Source organism: Lindgomyces ingoldianus (genome assembly GCF_010093535.1).
Source record: "Lindgomyces ingoldianus strain ATCC 200398 unplaced genomic scaffold BDR25scaffold_18, whole genome shotgun sequence".
Classification (NCBI taxonomy): domain Eukaryota; kingdom Fungi; phylum Ascomycota; class Dothideomycetes; order Pleosporales; family Lindgomycetaceae; genus Lindgomyces; species Lindgomyces ingoldianus.
The window spans coordinates 418517-437102 of record NW_022985179.1 but is presented as its reverse complement, the minus strand read 5'-3'; the positions used below and the strand labels follow the sequence as shown (position 1 = coordinate 437102).

At 34.3% G+C, this 18586-nt stretch overlaps 3 protein-coding genes across 3 annotated transcripts; all 3 read left to right on the top strand.

Annotated features, from left to right (window-relative positions):
• Window positions 1-1903: 1903 nt before the first annotated feature.
• BDR25DRAFT_165248 (uncharacterized protein) lies at window positions 1904-2071 on the top strand (the record flags this gene model as incomplete). The annotated part of the gene is made up of 1 exon (XM_033684085.1): window positions 1904-2071. A coding segment is annotated over one exon (168 nt), but the record flags the coding sequence as incomplete, so codon positions are not given.
• A 983-nt stretch (window positions 2072-3054) lies between these two features.
• Window positions 3055-3687, top strand: BDR25DRAFT_161410 (RNA-binding domain-containing protein; the record flags this gene model as incomplete). Its single annotated transcript, XM_033684047.1, has 1 exon — window positions 3055-3687. A coding segment is annotated over one exon (633 nt), but the record flags the coding sequence as incomplete, so codon positions are not given.
• Window positions 3688-15241: 11554 nt separating this feature from the next.
• On the top strand, window positions 15242-18031 carry BDR25DRAFT_355748 (uncharacterized protein; the record flags this gene model as incomplete). The annotated part of the gene is made up of 17 exons (XM_033695514.1): window positions 15242-15257; window positions 15913-16014; window positions 16067-16105; window positions 16164-16242; window positions 16372-16562; window positions 16591-16666; window positions 16700-16761; window positions 16796-16862; window positions 16904-17003; window positions 17041-17169; window positions 17234-17248; window positions 17302-17352; window positions 17448-17619; window positions 17662-17706; window positions 17742-17763; window positions 17861-17916; window positions 17955-18031. 17 exons carry the CDS (start codon window positions 15242-15244, stop codon window positions 18029-18031), a joined length of 1299 nt encoding a protein of 432 aa, XP_033546861.1.
• Window positions 18032-18586: the final 555 nt, after the last annotated feature.

Here is an 18586-nt window from a genome sequence, read left to right as displayed (position 1 = left end):
CATGGATCGTGCTTCTTCGCCGGATGGCGCAGTTTGTGGCCGCTGTAATGCGCGATTTAATGGAAATGACAAACATTCAGATCTGATGGAACACATCAGATACGAGCATCCCGAAGAAGAGCTTATCTGTCCCAGCTTAGGATGCGACATGCAATTTCAAATCATGGAAGACTTGATAGAGCACCAAACACTAGTCCATCCTTTTCCCTCCTCCAGGCCCGGCTCTCTTTCTGCGTCGTCTCCCAAAGAAGGTCAGATGTCACGACCTCAGCAGGAAGACGGTCAAGACTTTGTCATAGATTACCTCAAACGAAACGGCTCGGCCTCTACCTCGCTGAGTAGCCTCCTCCGTGAAATCTTCCTATTCAGTGGTACGGAGGATAGTAGGTTTCCTCAGGGTTTCATGACCGAACTAGAACAGCGGATTGCAGGCGTGCTGCTTGGGCGCGAAACTGGGCTGATTTACCAGACTGCCGAAGCGAAACGAATCTTTACATCTTTCTTAGAAGAACTCAATACCTCTCAGTCTCGAAGGTCGACGCAGAAAGAGTGGCGGGTTGAAGACCTATTACTGAGATTCTCCTCAACGACATTCAAGGTCCTCGGGCAAATTGCGAATGAGCCAGGGAGGAGAATGGTCAACAAATACGTGGTCTCCCTGATACAATTGGCCCTGTCGATCCTAGAACAGCAAGATTGGGCAGCCGAAACCCCCGAGCTACTCGTCCGTTTGTCTGATATAAGTTCGAGGCTTCGCGTTTCGCACTGGCCTTCGGAAGAAGACCCCACTGAGAATCCGCATTCTACCAACACGTTGAGCCACAATGCTGAGGAAGCTGACAATCCAGAATTTCACACCCGAATTCTCTGGCTCGTCGACATCCCCCTCGCCACCACATCCGCCTCTCTGAGAGCATTGTTCGAGACGGTTGGTCCGATCGAAAATATATGGTTCGATATAGGTAGGGATTGTTGGTACGTCAGCTTCAAAGACGTTCAAAGTGCCGTCAAGGCCAAGTCCCAGTTTAATGGCAAGGTGCCCTTCCTGAACAGTAGCCCAATCCAGATCGGGTACGCAAAAGATCTGAGTGAAGCCGATGTTGCCATTGCATCAGCGGAATGGCTGGCTAGTCGACTTCCGGATCGACAACCCGAACCACAGCCTCTAGGTCCCGTCATTTCAAAAAGAGCGGGTCGCCCGCTTTGCCCCGAAGGCGGTGAGTACCTAAACGTGGAGATCGATGAGACTGGAGAGACAAAGATAGACGGCCTCGGAAATCTTCTTGGTGGCCGGGAGTACAGGGTTAGAGTATTTACATTACCAACGAGAGAGTCAAAGCTCTTCATGCTCGCAGACGAATGCGCGCGGCTGCTTGGGTATGGAGACGCATCCCGTCTCATGGAGCAGCATCCAGAATTATTTATTTTCCTTCCACGTGAAGACGACGACTACCAATTTTTGAGGGAAAAATTTGCGGGGTCCAACAGCAATCTTGTTGTGGTGACGGCAAGGTCCATATTCCGGACATTTGGAAGCAGAGTCATTGTGGATGGGCAGGAAGGACGAGACGACTATTGGAGCATCTGGAGGAGAGAACGGACATTGGCGGAAGACCCTGTGGCATTTATAGGACTAAAAGACTCCGAAATTCCTGACCCCAACGAAGCCATCGACCAGAGGCCCCTGACTTCAGTCACAGAGAAGGACATAGCTGAGGCGCTGGATCCCATTGGTCTTTTCGACGACGTAGGGGAGTTCAACTCATTGGAGAACCAAATGAGTCACGCCAAAGGAAAGGAGTTCTACCAGCGCCACCAACTGGATACCAAGAGTGCAGCTAGATCTGGGAGGAAATTACCAGAGCTCACCGCCTCGCCAGCAGATGAGGACCATTTCGGAAAGGCAGTTGCACTCTATGATTTCACACCACAAAATGATAACGAACTGCCGTTGGTGGAGGGACAGAGTATTGCAATCTATTATCGCCATGAACAAGGCTGGCTTGTTGCTCTGGATCCTCAGAGTGGAAAGAGTGGGTTAGTGCCTGAGGAATATGTCCGTCTAGGTCGAGATGTCGATTCTATTGATGAACTTGGTTCAATTAATTTACAAGTCCAATACTCTCCACCAAAGTCTTCCGAAGACAACTCAAAAGAAAGCTATGCCTCTTTTGCATCCTCATCACCTGCCGCAGTTCCGGTCTTCGGATTTTCTAATGCTTCGAGGAACGCTACACTTGATTCGCGCTCTCATACATCAATTTCCAAGATAGCGGACGACGCTCAACTTCGGAGTAGCGATGGTGAGGACCATTCCACCTTCAACCGGTACGGTTTTCCTCCCATACCGGATGATGCCGTGATTCTCGAGAGCAGTTCTAGAGGCCAGGAGTCAAACCAGGGATCTCAAACCCCAAAAGCTTCATCAAAACGCGAATTTCCTTGCCCCGTATTCAAAGCGGACACTATCCTCGGGCGCGAACATTCTTGCCTAGGTGTTAGAACAGAGCACATGTCCGATATTCGCCGCCACCTTACTTCTGGGCGTACACCTCACGTCGAATTTCTGGGGCATTGCCGAACGTGCAATGAAGATTTTATGGACAAGAGAGAGTTTGAAACCAATCACGGATATGGCGGCGAAGTTTGCAACAACCCTCAACCACAGCGCCGAGGCGAGTCGGCCGAGGCGCAGTGGTACAGTTTATACACTAAACTCAGTCCTACGGCACCTCTGGTCTCGAGTCCTTGTAAGATACGGCTGGTAAATGTAAGGATATTACTAACACTTGTGGCGTAGATGTTGAAGAAGTACGATCGTCAAGAAATGCCCCAGATCCTCAAATTCCGAGGATGTTTGATACCAACAGTGTGGAGACGTACGGACCTAGTCATGGAGTCACCATACCGCCTCCTGATTCCTCGGACTATGACAAAGAGCGTGGGCGTGATCTCGGCAACTTAAAAGAGATCCAGGAAGCACTGCAATTTGTCAACGTTAAGAGTGGACAATCATCTAACCGCGATGGCGCTTCGGCCACCCCAGCAAAAGTTCGTTCGGCATCTAAGGACAATATGATGCAAAATATTCGAGAATCGTCCCATCAGGACCGCCGTGTCTACGTGGGCAATTTGAGCTATGATGTGAAATGGCATCACCTCAAAGATTTCATGAGACAAGCTGGCGAAGTCTTGTTCGCAGATGTATTGATGTTGCCGAATGGAATGTCAAAGGGCTGTGGCATCGTAGAGTATGCAACGCGGGAGCAGGCTCAGAACGCCCTGTCGACGCTCAGTAACCAAAACCTTATGGGCCGTCTGGTTTACGTTCGCGAACATCGAGAGGACGAGCCTCGTTCCAGCAACCGCGATGGCGCTTCGGCCACCCCAGCAAAAGTTCGTTCAGCATCTAAGGACAATATGATGCAAAATATTCAAGAATCGTCCCATCAGGACCGCCGTGTCTACGTGGGCAACTTGAGCTATAATGTGAAATGGCATCACCTCAAAGATTTCATGAGACAAGCTGGCGAAGTCTTGTTCGCAGATGTATTAATGTTGCCGAATGGAATGCCAAAGGGCTGTGGCATCGTAGAGTATGCAACGCGGGAGCAGGCTCAGAACGCCCTGTCGACGCTCAGTAACCAAAACCTTATGGGCCGTCTGGTTTACGTTCGCGAATATCGAGAGGGCGAGCCTCGTTCCAGCAACCCACGACTGCCAGATGGGGAACCCACACCTTTGCAACTTAAGCAAGTTACAGCACCCAAAAGTCAAGAGATCCGTGGTGGAAGGCAATTAGAGAATACACGATTGGATCTATTGCTTGGGACTTGTACTCACTTCTTCATCCTGATCAAGTCGGGCTCGGCTCAAGTAACGTGGAATTGCAACCTGTGCCACTCAGGGCCACATTGGTATATCTACGAATGCAGTAGTTGCGATATGAAAATATGCCGACCCTGCAGGGCGAAGGAGTCTACTGGACTGAAGCCGACATCTCTTTCACCTCCTTCACTGTCCCTTCCATCTCCTTTCCTCCTCGAAGAGAAGCTGCGTCAATTTGCCATTCAGGAGGGCGAATCGCGATGGCGCTGTGGGGTCTTGGATTGCAGAGAGCTGTTCCAAGGCTACGGTTTCTGGCGTGAACATGTCAATAACCAGCACTCAGAGTGGTTGATAGGCGCGATGCCCTTAAACACTGCTGGAGAAGGGAACGAGCAACTGGCAAAATTGACCCAGGGCATAAGATCACCGCCATCTCGAATTGATCTGCGAGCTCAGCCGCCACGCCGCCGGTTGATCGATCAATCGTCGACTCGCACACTTCTAGCGAGTGAGCATGGTCGACCTCCCCAGTCAGCTACTACAAACATAGAGTCTGCTACATCTCCTGTCGCCCGTCCAGCTAGATTCACACCAGATGAGCGGGAGGCCCTTGCTCGTGAGCTCATAGAAAACAGGATGCGTGCGCTTGGAATAACATACCAGCCACGTCCTAGTCCAGCACGCACAAATCCGTTTTGGCAGCCTAGCACATCCCCAGAAGCCGCACCCGTAAACACCGGACAAATCACATCTGAGCACATCAGAAGCAACTCTAATGAGTCCATGGCCTCTATCGGCTCACCCGGTACCCCAAATGACGCCCCTCCCTCACTAAATTTAAACCGACGCCAAAGCAGGTGTGACAAATCAGCTGCTACTGCCCTAACCGAAACGGGCTAGCTGCACGTGACTTGCTCTTATCTTCTCCAGCCCCTCGACTTCAGAATCGCCCGTTGAGATTCAGCATCACAAGGTTTATGGTGCGATGTTTGTCTAGGGCAGGTATGATTCGTGTGCCCCTCATTATCGAACAAGATCGCCTCCTCGCCGACATAGAGAAATGAGCACTATCACCTAGCTCGAAATTTTTGTCTATGGTGTTTATGACCCCCTTACCTAGGATACACCTCGATAAAACGTCGCACGTAAACGCATACAATTGTTTTCTTAAAATGCAGCTTCTCGACCTATAATATATACCCGGGATCGAGAGTATATCTGATCCTAACCTACTTCTCACTGAACAAATTAGGACGGGACTTTTCTGCCAACGACCCACGGCCAAGGGAGAATAAATTCCGAAGTGGTGGAGATGCAGTTGTTGGAATCGATGAAAAGCACTTGTTTTGGTACTGCTGCTCCTGTGGCGGCGGAGCTAATTCTTACGATACGGTATATGGACCCAGGGTGCACACACTGCTATAATCATTGGTGCTGCGACTATTGTTACGTTGAATAGAGCTGAACGCGATCGGTACTAATGGTTCTATCTAAGTCAAGGTCTCGTGCGATAAGGCATCAGGAGAAAGGCAAACGAAGCAAAGGCTCACAGGAGGGCCTAAACACCCCTAGACCAAAAGACGAACGTCAGGCTGTTTCGCCGAACGAAAGCGCACCCTCTCTTAGTCACAAAGGGCGGATGACCTCGTCTAGCGAACCCGAAATTCGTCGCTCAGAAAGATACAATATGGAACCACCTAAACCTAGCACCTATGAAGATGTGCGCCGCCACGGTGGGCAAAGGAAATCCATCAAATATTACACTATCTCTACCGCCAAGCCCTCTCTCCTATTAGTCCAGATATAAGCCGGCTATTAATTTAATTAGTAGAAAATTAGTAACTAAAAAGCTGCGTTACTGTTTATTTTTAAGCTTTAAGTAATTATTCTACTATGCTATATGCTTAATCTAGTCTTCTTTTTTTCCTATTGTAATTAACTACTGCACAGTTAGGGGTGTAAAAATTACTTCTATAGTGTAATTTTTTCTGCTAAATGTAATTAGCTCTGCTAAGACCTTCTAAGTAAAGCCTGCTGTAGGCAAAAAAAGGGTTCTAAAGGATCTCCCCCTAGTTAAGTAAAACAGTAGTGCAACTTTAGGCTTTAGCTTTACATCTGCTCTAACTTATTTTAATCTTTTCTAACTAGACATTATCTGCTTTAATACTTTTATAGCCTTAGTTAACCTTACTTTATAATAATAATAAGTTATAGTAAGCTACTATATTATAGCTATCTATAATATATATAAGTATATTAGGTTATTCTACATTATCTACTAACCTTTACAAAGAATTATAAAGGCTTTAAGATTACACCTAACATAATATTAGCTTAATATAAAACACTTTTAACTATTTTTTTTTTTCTTTAAGCTATAAAGCTATACTAATTATATTAAAATTAAAAGCATATTTACATACTATAAACTATTATATAAAGAGTAAGAGCTTAAAGGTGTTTTATTACTTAAAATAATAAGTTTAAATAGCTTAAATTTTTTTTTATATAAAAATTTTTTTTAAAAGTTTTTAGCCTAATTAAGTCTTTTTTTAAACTTAATAAGAATACTGTTTTAAAAAAAGTTATACTTTTAAAGACTTTAAAAAAATAAATTTATTTAGTGTAGTATAAGCCTTACTACACTTTATTTTAATAGGCAGAATTTTAATTTACTTAAAGTTAATTTATTCTTAATTTACTTTAACTTTTTTTAATTAGTACCTTTTTTTCTTAACTTATTCTCTTTTTCTTATTATATAGTGTTATTTTTTTATATTATTACTATATAGACTTATTACCTACTTTTTACTTAGTTTATAATAACTATAAACCTCTCTTTAACTTTTCTACTAATAAAGTTAGAGCTTTTTATTACTAGTGCAATAGACATAGCTATGTAGTATATTACTTTATTATAATTATTATATTTTTTAGCACTTATATTTAGTTTTATCTAGGTGTGTTAGCTATTAGCTAATGTTAACTTTAATGTATAACTTTTAAAACATGTTTAAGCTTACGCTACTACAGTCTAATTAGGTCTATACTAGGGCTAACCTGCACATGCTAGGTGTAACACTGCATTAAGTAGAATGCTAGTGCTTAATTAATTATTTTATATATATTAAAACTTTTCTAAAACTTTTATGCCTTTTTTTACTTCTTTTACACTATCTATTTAAATTTATTATAATATATAATTAACCTTTTTTAAGTTCTTTACGCTAACTTCTACTCCTTCTACACTATCTATATATATACATTATTATAATATATAGCTAACTTTATAAAAACTTGTTTAATTTTTACTTTTTTAACACACTCTAGATTAGCCTGCTTTATTTTTATTTATATATAAAAATTAAAAGTAACTAAGGGCTAGTCTTTTATAAAATAATTTACTAAAGGCATATATTATTACTACTATAGACTATATTACTTCTATTAACTTTAGTCTAATGCAGAATTTTATAAGTAGCTGTTCTAACTATAGTGCCTTTTACTAGCTTAAAAAGCAGGTTAATAAGAGTTAAGTAAATTCTTTTTAGTACTTTATATATTACTTAATAAGTAATATTAACTTTCTAACTTTTCTAGATTTACCTTTATTTCTATGTTATCTTTTATAGAGTAGGCACCTACTTAGTAGATCTTTTTAAAAGCATTTTTAATTATATAACATAGCCTTAGCTTTTACATTAGCTAACTATAAATAAATAAATTAAAGTGTATATAGTATAAGTGTAAAAGTTTTTTAAATTATAAGAGAAATGTACTATATACACAGCCTATTAAAGCCTACTAAGAGGGACATTTTTTCCTACGCACAGCTGTACTTTTACAATCCTGCCTAGGCTAATAGTGCGTGTATAGGGCATTAGGCTAATAGTAGTCTTAATCTAACTATACTTACACAGCTGCTATAAATAGTTAAAATAGATTATAACAATTTTTAAATTAAGATATATAAAACTACACATAAGTAGTTATAGTAAGCTTATAAGTAAAATAAAAAATTATAAATTACTCTTAATTTATAACTATAGTTAATTATGTAGGCTAGAGCTAATTAATATTAAAAGAACCTACTTATTACTAAAAAAATTACTACTTTAGTTTATAATAAGCTAGTTAAAAATTATAACTAAAATTTTATTTTTTACTACTAACTTAGCTCTAATCTAAAACACTATTAGTTTCTATACTAAAAAATTAAACATACACATGCAGTATATTAGCCTTTTTACTATGTTTTAATGTTTTTATAGAGTACTTTTAAGTTTTACTATAGTTTATAGCTACGTACTTTACGCATGTCTTACACTTAGAATACTCTAACTAATTTTAAGTATTACTAATTCTACCTATTTCTCTAGCATAGTAGTCTTATTATGCCTTTTAATTATAGTTTATTATTCTAGTAATTTATTATTAACTACTAGGTTTAGTGTAAATAAAAAAAGTTATAGTAGATTATAGTAAATTAAAAACAGTTACATGCTAATCTATATTAAAAAGTATATAATGCATTAAATTAAAATAACTTTTAAGCTAATTTAGTTAGAATTTAGACTATTTTTTCTTTAAGTTACATTAGTAGTAGTTACTTTATTACATAGTGTTATTAAGACTTTATAGCTATTATTTAAAAGCTTAGTTAACCTACTTTATTTATTACTTTTACTACTAATTCTAAATAGCTAGAGTTAGAGCAGGAGATTAGTACATTCTTTTAGCTATTAGATTAGCTAGATCTAGTTGCGCGTGTTTTTAAGCTACGTCTTAACTCCCTCCTTACAGACCTCTAGACTAACTATGTATTTAGCTAGTATACTAGTATTATGTATACTATTAAGTACTAGAAGTAAAGTTTACTTTATGCTTATATTCTACTTTTTTTATATTATAATTATTATAATTAGTTTCTTAATCTAAACTTTATTAATTAGGTTATATAAGCTAAGCTTTTTATAAAAGCTTAAAATTTAAATAAAGTTTTAAGTAATATTATTAAAACTACTATAGTTTATAGGCTATATAGAACCTTAAATTCTAGCATGCTCTATATATAGACTACAGAGCGTTCTCTCTAAGCAACCTATTAGAAGTAATTTCTAAAAAAATACACTAATAAAACTCTAGTTAGTAAAGACAGTTATTTTATATATTAGTATTAACTTAGTTTAACTTAAGTTATAAAGTGTTATAGTTAAAACATTATAGTTAATAATTACTAAGTAGTGCCTTATAGTCTATACTTTTTATATAAGTACAACGCACATGTTAATGTAGAGGTCTATGCCTTTATAAAGTTAGTTAAATATATATATAAGTATATCTATAAAGGCACTAATTAGGTTGTTATTTATATCTAGTAAAAAGATAAAGTTATCTAGTATCTAAACATACACTATATTAGACTAACTAAGGCTATTTAGTAATTAATAAAGTTTAAAGTTTATAAAAAAAAGCCTTTTATTATTTAATTAGTAGTGCATTTACTAGAATAATATATAGTTACCTTTTATAATAAGAACAGTGCTAAACAGGTAGAGATTATAGTTAAATAGAAAAGATTATTATTAATAAAATAGTTAAAGTATAATGCTTTTTACATAAATAAGTGTAATCTTCTTTACTAGAACTTCTTAACTTAGTATTATTAGAATCTAAAGAAAAATAGTAGTAAATAAACTTAGTTCTAACATAATTAGTACTTTATTAGTTACATTTACTTTTATAGTCTTTTCTTTAAGAAGTGTTTTTATTTTAAAATGCTTCTTACATAAATTTTAGGTGTAATTAGTTTTAAATATCTCTATATAGTTAATAGTTAGATCTAACTTACTTTTAAAAACACTTATTTAGCTTTTAATCTTTTAGTTAAAGATAAATTATAGTAGTATATATTTTTTAAGCTTTAGCATTTAGCACTTACTTTTAAGTTATGTTACATCTTTCTTTAGGCCTTAGTCTTTAAAAATATAAGTAATTTTATAGCATTATAAAATAAGTTTTTCTAACATCTATCTAATAACTTACCTCTTTACTTAGAATAAATAGTGTTACCCTTTAGCATTACTAATTTTATAAAAAATTTATGCCTATAGCTAATTAACTAGGCTATGCTTAAGTTATTTAGAAAGAACCTTTCTAATTTTAACATGCCTATGCTATAAAGATATTAGGTGCAGAAGGCTGTTAATCTATTAGTTGCTAAGTAGCTTAATTATAATACTATAAAGTAAAATCTTAATTATACTAATACATATAATAAGCTAGATAAGGCTTAACTAAAAGTTTTTTATACTATTACTTAGTCTGTTTTTACTATACTATAATTTAGTTACTACTTTATTTAAGGCCTTAGTAGAACTAGAAAAACCTTTTTATATAAAACTATTTACACTTATTTTTAGACCTAATGCAAGATTGTTTTGTGCGTAGTATTATCTAGCATTGCTGCGCTCCTTCTTTCTAGCAGCTGCACTGCTTATTATTAGTTTAAGATACTTATTAATATTAAAAACAAATCTACCTGCTTTATATGTACAAACTCTCCTACTACAGACCTTATTTATTAGACAGATTTAATTATATAAAATAAAGTTTTAATATAGCACTAGTACTACTTTAAAGTAGTTAACTATACACTATAAGATATTATAAAAAACAACTCCTTATTTAGAGGTATTCTAGTGCTGTTAGAAGAAGACTTTGCCTAGATCCTTTCTATTATTTTGCGCAGTAAAAAGTTACAGACTATATAAGCCTACCTTTAGAACTTTTATTTATAGCTATACTTTACTATTCTACAGCTAACAGAGAATATAAAAATAAGGCAGAAACCTGCTAACTAAGAATATGCTTAGTAGATATTAGACTTAGCTAAGTGTAATAAAAAGTCTATTACACTTCTTCCTAAAATCTAGCAGTTTTAGTCTATATTTATATTTTATTCCTACATTTATCTACTTAATCTACTTTAGAAACTTACTAACTTAAAAGTCTATACTTTTTTATTAAAGTAAAGGTGTATATTAGTAGTTTAAAATAATACTATTAATTTTCTAAATAACTTTTTATTTAAGCGCTTTAAAGGTGTTATAATAAAGTTCTACTTTACTAATAAAGTTTACTAATCTTTCTTAGATAAAATTAATTAACTACTAGAAAACCTACTCTAAAGCTTTAATCTACTTAGCCTCTCTTTATCTACTTTATAACTAAAGGTTAGTGTTTTTATTATACTCTTACATAATCTAGATTTAGGGTAAGGATTATGTAACAGCATATGTCTTATAGTTACTGCTGTTAGCTAGACAGCGCTTTTCTTTATTAGTAGAATACTTAGCAGTAAGTTTAATAATTAGATCTAAATAATTACACATATAAAGTTAGTATCTAAAAATAATAATGCTTTACTTTTTTTAATTATTTAGTATTAGATTTTAGTCTAACTTTATTTTACTATATTTATTAATAAGTTACAAGGTTAGTTACTTAAGATTATTAGTGTTAACCTATAACATTTTATCTTTACTTATAGCTAGTTATATGTAGCCCTTTTACGTGTTACTACTGTATCTAGCATCTTTATTCTAATTCTGCCTAGTTTAATAGGCAAGGTAGTTAATATTATGTATTCTAAGGTTATTTTATAGACTGCTTTATACAGTGCATGTACATTTCTGCCCTACTACTATATTTGCTCTATTAGTAATGTCTGCTTTTATTATAATTATATTAGTCCTGCGCTATCCTATTTTAGGCAGTGCCCCTAGAAATCTAGTTTTAGCTTTATGTAATAACAAATCTAGCCTTAGCCCTTTTAAATTAAGTTTAATTTTTTTTAATCTACTATAATACTTTTTTCTTACTTTTTACTTACTATATTATACTTTTTATTATTTTACTTTTTATCTGCTTGCTATGTTACTCTTTATGTACACATCTGCTAGGGCTATTTTGCCTTCTAACTCTTCTGTACATAAAGAGCCTATTAGGCTTATAGCTATTATGCTAAGTATTAAGTAGCAAATGTTTATTTAAAAAATGCTTAATTAGCATTACATTATAACTACCTACTTTACTTACATTAATTATAGTCTAACTAGACAAGAGAAAAAGAGTATTAGCTACACCTACTTTAACATAAGCTGCTTTTATGCTACTTTATTATATAAGCTAATTTTTTTATAGAACTAAAACCTTTATTATTCTTTTACTATTCTGCTTAAGTATAATATTCTTTTTTTAACTTTAACTATAACCTAGACTAGCCTTTTATTAATAATAAAAGTGTAATAAATTAGCATTAGTAGGGCTATTACTACAGCCTCTACCTGCCCTATCTAGGGCAGCTTTAGTCCTAGATGTAGTTCCCCTCTACTGTTGTCTAGGAGTGGCTGCTCTAGGATAGACTAGTTTATAGTTAGGTAGTAGGTAATCTACTAGATGCTACCTAATTTTATCTACCTTATATGTAGAACTATAATATAAAGCTTCTAAAGCTTATGTTTTATAATACTAAAGTAGTTAAACTAAAAAACTTATATTTTAAGCTTAACTTTTATTTCTAGCATACTCTTTAGCTAAGGCATAGGTGTGTAAAGTTAGAAGAATAGTACACATTAAAAAACTTTTTTTATTAAGTTTAGCTTAATGCTTATTAAGTATATTATCTTAACTAGTTTTTAATCTTTTCTAATTATACTCTAAATTTATTATAATCTTAAATGCTTTATATGTTATTTATTAGCACAACATCTTTAGTTATTACTAGAAGATTATAAGCTAAAGTATAAAAATACTTTTTTACTTTTAATAAAGTTAATATTTAGTTCTACTCCTCTTTTTTTTACAAGCTACTATAATAGTAGCATGTTATAAGATCTTTAATTAGTGTAGATCTGTTATTAGGTAATTAGGCGCATAAATTAGGCTTATTAGCACTAGTCTAGTTAGAAAAGAAAAGCAGATAATTAATATTAAAAGTAAAAAAAACATTTTACTAATTAAATTAATAAAAATACTACTTACTTTAAAAAGTTAAAAAAGTTTATAAGTATTTAAAGTTTTAAGCTTTAGCATTATTTTTTTAAAAGTCTTAATAATGTATAGCTACTAATTTACTTTATATCTATTATAAAAATAGTTATGTGCAGCCTATAATCTAATTATATTAGCTACCTATTATAAAATTATAAACACTGTTTTTTATATAGTAAGTATATTATTATAAGGTTAATCTATTAACTCTAGCAAAAAAAGCATTAGTAGGTGTAGTGCTAGAGCAAACTGTTGCTACACTAACTTACATCTATCTAGAAAATAAACTAACTATCTAAACTTAGTAAACTAAAAGCAACTCTACTAACTCTACTTAATGCTTTTAAGGTCTACTTTAATTAGTCTAAAAAAAATACTAATAATTATTAAGCCTATGCTTACACTTTTTAAAAAATTTTCTTTTTTTTAGTGTGCCTTTTACAGGGATAGTTATATTAGTGCAGCCTAGATTATTTACTATAGTCTTAACTTTTTTTTTTCTAATATTACTTAACTTTAACTAGATTAAGTGTTTATTATAAAATTATTTTATAGCTAATTAAGTCTTAACTTTTTTAATAAATAAAAAGTTAAAACTTAAAAAAGTGTTAGTAGAAACCTTTATATTATTAGTAGCTATAAACTTTTTATTATTAGTATCTTCTAAGTTCTTATCTTCTTTAAATTAACTCTTAGCTATGTTAGTGTTATCTATAAGCCCTTTTACCTCTTCTTTATTACTATTAGCTAGGCCCTTTTTAGCATTAAAAGCTATGCTAACATCTACTACTATGTTAAACTAGAATAATAGGGACTATATTACTTTACTAAGTTCTATGCACTTATTTATTATAAGTTCTATTATATCTTTAATCTAGTTCTAGACCTAACTAAACTAAGACTATAGTAATTTATTATTTATAAAAATTACTTTTTAAAATAACTTAATTATAATTAGTAAAGCTATATACATATTTTACTATATAGGCTAGGCTCTAGTTCTTAGAACTTAGTAACTAAATAAGTTAATTATAAAAGCTATAACTAGATTATAAAAAATAGTAAGTTTATTATAAATTAAAACTAAAGTAGCTTTTTAAAAGCTTAGATCTACCTTAGTTAAAGCTAATCTAGGCCCTTTTAGTGTTAGAGTAGATGTTAGCACAGCTAGACTCTTCTACAGAGTAGGGATGCTTTTTAGAGAGGTAGTAATATTTTTAGGTATTACTTTTTTTTTTTTTAGCTAATAGACTTTATTTTATTTAATAAATTTAGTTTAATTTACTAATATATATTAGTATCTAGGTATATTTTATTTAAAAAAAAAAATAACTTATTTTAAAAATTATAACTTTTACTTTTTATACTATAGTAATAATTTGCATAACTATAGCTAAAATAGTTAAGAATATATACATAGTAAATAAACTTACTATTTTTTTTTAAGCATTTCTAGCAAAGATCTTATAAGATTTAACCTACTATAAAGGCTACTAGTGCCTTAGCTGCTTTAGAGTGTGTAACTTTAATTAGAACTAAGTTAAAGCTATTTTAAAAAAAATTAACTTATATATACACTATAATAATTTAATTTATTTACATTTTAACTAACTTTAAATAAGCTGTTATAACTTTTATATTTAAATCTTTTATAAACTTAGGGTTTATTAGGCGCCTAAAAAGTTCTATTATTTTTATAGTAGTCTAGACCCCTTTATATAGCAGCTTTAAATTAATAATTTTATATAAATTAGTGTTTTTTATAAAAAAGTTAAACTGCTTAAATTTACTACTTAAAAGTTTAAGCTAAAATATAATCTTTTTTTTTTTTTTACTTTTAGTTAGCTTTAACCTAGCTTTAGCTAAATCTATTTAATAAAGTAAAATAATTAGGGTTAGAGTAGGCAGAGCCTAACCTATGCCACATTTATAATAGCTATACTAGAAATATAGTAGCATAAACTGCTACTAGAAAGGGTACAGTCTGCCTAAAGTAAATAAAGGTGCTTTATATTAAAGCTACTAGGTGTTCTAGTACAGACCCTAAGCCTGCAGATATTAACCCTAGGCCTGTAGATATAGACCTTACAGTAGCAGATATAGTCTACAACTTAGCTAACAGGTAAATTACTGCTAATATTCTCTATAGCTAGATATAGGTTAAATATAAGTAAAAGTAGGCTATAAAAAAGTATTATTAGTTTAATTTTTTCTTAAGTTATATTAATTTAGATTAATCTAAATTTACTTACACTTTTACTATACTATTACTAGCTTTAATCTTAGCTGCCTTATAAGCTATATAGTCTAGTCTAGCTAAAGGCGCAGGCAGGCACTATTTAGTTTAGTCCTGCCTGTAATGCTATTAGACTTAGGTAAGACTACGTGTCTTCTAGTTAGGACATATTAAGTATAAAAAGCAAAAAAGTAGGTCTTAATAATATATTATTTAATAAAGTAGGTTTATTATTATTTAGCGCTTTTATTTTTCTTAATTAGCTTTAAATTATAACATATGTAAAGTAAAACTTACTATTACTATTAGTACTAGCTTTTTTAGCTAAGAGGTTTTAGCCTTTAGTTAGGCCTTTACCTTAGAAATTAATAATAACCTTAGTATTAATCTTTAGTAATAAAGGCTTATTATTAAGTTATAACTAGTTATTATTTAGTGTTATTATAGCATTATTAGACATAATCTACTGCATTAAAAGTAAGTAAAGAGTGTTAAAGGCTATTCTAATTAAATTTTAACCTAAAACATGTAGATAAAGTAAAATATGTACCTATAGTGTCCTTAGCAGTTTAGAATTAGCTAGTAAGGTTGCACTGCCCTAGTTAGGTGGGTTAGTGGGCGTGGCAGGAGGAGATGTGAAGCTAGGTTGGTTAGATTGTTTATTGTGGCAGCTGTGCGCGTAAGCGAGCTGTTACGTAATTATTCCTAATTAGGACTAGCCCACTTCTTCCTAGAAAGGAAGGCTAATCTGCTTGTTTAAGACACCAAAAATATCGTTGAGCGACGACCTTAAGTAAGGAGAGGAAATGTCTATATCACTAAAGAGGTAGTGAGGGAAGCTGTAGGAAATAGTGAGAATAGCGAGGAAGTGATAAAATCGAACAATATACAGACTAGTTTGTAGGCATGTAGGGTAAGTCATACCTTGTGGAGCCGAAAACTTCTTAGCAATAGATCTTACGTTTCTATTTTCAGCAATTCATCTACGTGGATAGGGAAACGGATGCTTACATACTAGCGTCTACGAGTCCCTCCGGGATACAAGGGATTGGAGACGATGTGCGTAAGTCATTCCTATGCTTGTATTACAAGTATCTCATTCGGTTCTCGGACTTTAAGCGTATGTTCCAGAGGATTGGGGGAGGGGATTTACTGAGATATTGAAAATAGCAACGGGGGATCATTTAATATTTAATGAACTAGCCACAGTCTTAGAATTTACATAGAATAATTTCTCCGGCCAGACAACCCAGTTTCATTAGAATGGCTCTAGAACACCAAACCAGACATGCCGGAACGCTAACTCTTCATCAAGCCGATAATCAACGCCATTTTCTAACGGGACATAGAGTAGGAGTAGATCGTCACAACAAGCTACAATACTCCGGAACACTAGTAAAAGAAGGTATCTGGAACTATATGTCAACGCTAGGGAGTTCAAACAGTGCCTTAGGCAGCAGAGCGACGACCAGGGTGTGTAATTCAGGACTGCGGTAGCAAATTTTCAGAAATGCAAATGCAGCAATCTCGGGAGCTAAGACAAGCAATGTAGGAATAGTTACAGATCTAGCGATCATGTAGACTGTGGGCCAACAGATGTTACTCTCTGCCAGTTGCTGAAATCTACGAAGTTGATGGCAGCGGTCTTCTGCTGCTGTGAGATAACATCATCGTTAGTTCAAAAACTTTTAATTGCTGTACGCGACATATTTGGTGATGCAGGGCAAATTATCTACCAAGTCACGTGATGTTAGACTTCAGTTATTCGTGAGTCGCTGGTATAAGTACCATAAATGGCTTTATGCACTCGCTAGTCGAATTTCGATATCGTGAAGCGGTGACTACGGATTATGCTGCTGGAAACCCTATACGTACAGTCCACCCGGTAAGGTGTTAATTATAATATTACTGGTCTAGACGAGGACAAAGACAGCAGCGACCACAATTTTAAGAATAAGAATCAAAGGAATTCTAATGTTAGGGGTAAAGCACACAAGGGAAATAGAGAATTTAGCAGGCAAGCAACCGGGGTAATTGAAGAGGCCAACGTCGTACACGCTTGTAGAATAGGTGCAGCTAAAACAAAGCTTGGGTAGTCTGCCTTGTGCTCAACAGTTCATTGTCGATATAGTCAGGCATATGTATTACAAAATGCTTCTGAGTATAACGCTAATAGAAATAAGGCTGGAAAATGGGCGCTAGCGGCTGGAATGTGTTTGTACGAAAAGAGGCATGTATGTCTTTCCTTTTATGCTAAAATCTGAAGATTGCAATAGGAAGGTTATCGCGCGACTTAGACGCTGAACTTGTCTAAATACAGAGCTAGTAGCCTGTGTCAGCACGCTTACAAGTAAAATCCAACGGTATCAAACGTGCTCTTATGTTGAATGTTCCCCGGGAGCAGGGAATATGGCTGACCCTCATTAAACACACTTTTGCTGAGGGGCGTAATTTTTTTAGGGGGTGGATGAAGAAAGACTTTAAGGGAGCCGCTGTTGCTAGTGGGGTTGGATTTAATGTAGGTGGTGCAAATTGCGAATGAGGCTTCTGGTATACTGGCTGGGCTGGCATTAATTATGTCTCGGGAGGTGGGCCAGGGATATACCATACGTCGTTCTTTTAGAGGCTCCACTACTCGTTTATGCGTGAGATGATTTGAGCCCTATAAGCATGATAAATGTAAAGTTTAGGGTGTGCAAGGTTGTCACAGCTGCTTTAAGTATAGATCAGGAAAGCGCGAAGGAACTTCAATCCTACCTATCTTTGTAATGTTTGGTTTACAACCCTGAAAGCGATTGGTCAGAGCATTTATATACCTTCCCTAGTAACAAAGGAGCTCACTCTCAAACTCCATGGGCTAGGATATGGCCTTCCAAGGAGGAAATTACAAGCTCCTGTCCAAGCAAAGAGTAGAGTTAGCAACAATTAAGTTAACTTAATAACTTAACTTAATTAACTTAATTAACAGCTATTAATTAAGTTAATTAGCTAGGCAAAATTTACTAAGTTAATTAAGTAAATTATGCCTACTTAATTATGCCTACTTAATTAACTTAATTAATAGACTTAAATCTCTAAGATCTTAAGTTTACTAAAGAATATAAAATTCTTTAGTGTGCAGGAGTAGTAAATATAGTATAAGGCAGCTTAGCTTTAAGGGACTTTAAAGTTGTAATAGTTGCTTAACTAGGCTTAGTGCTATATATCTAAAATTTCTTAACTTCTACTGCCTACTAACTTACCTGCCTCTACTACCTCTTTTACCCTACTAACGCCTCTCTTTATTAATATAGCGTTGCCTAATTATTTAGAAGGTATAAATAGTAACTTTATAAAAGTCTAGACCTAGCAGCTTAAAAGTGTAGCCTTATAAATTACTTTTAAAAATAGCTCTACTAATTTAGCTACTAACACACTGTTAAAGCTTAACGCTAATAAAAGCTTTATAAAAGGCACCCCCTCTACTAC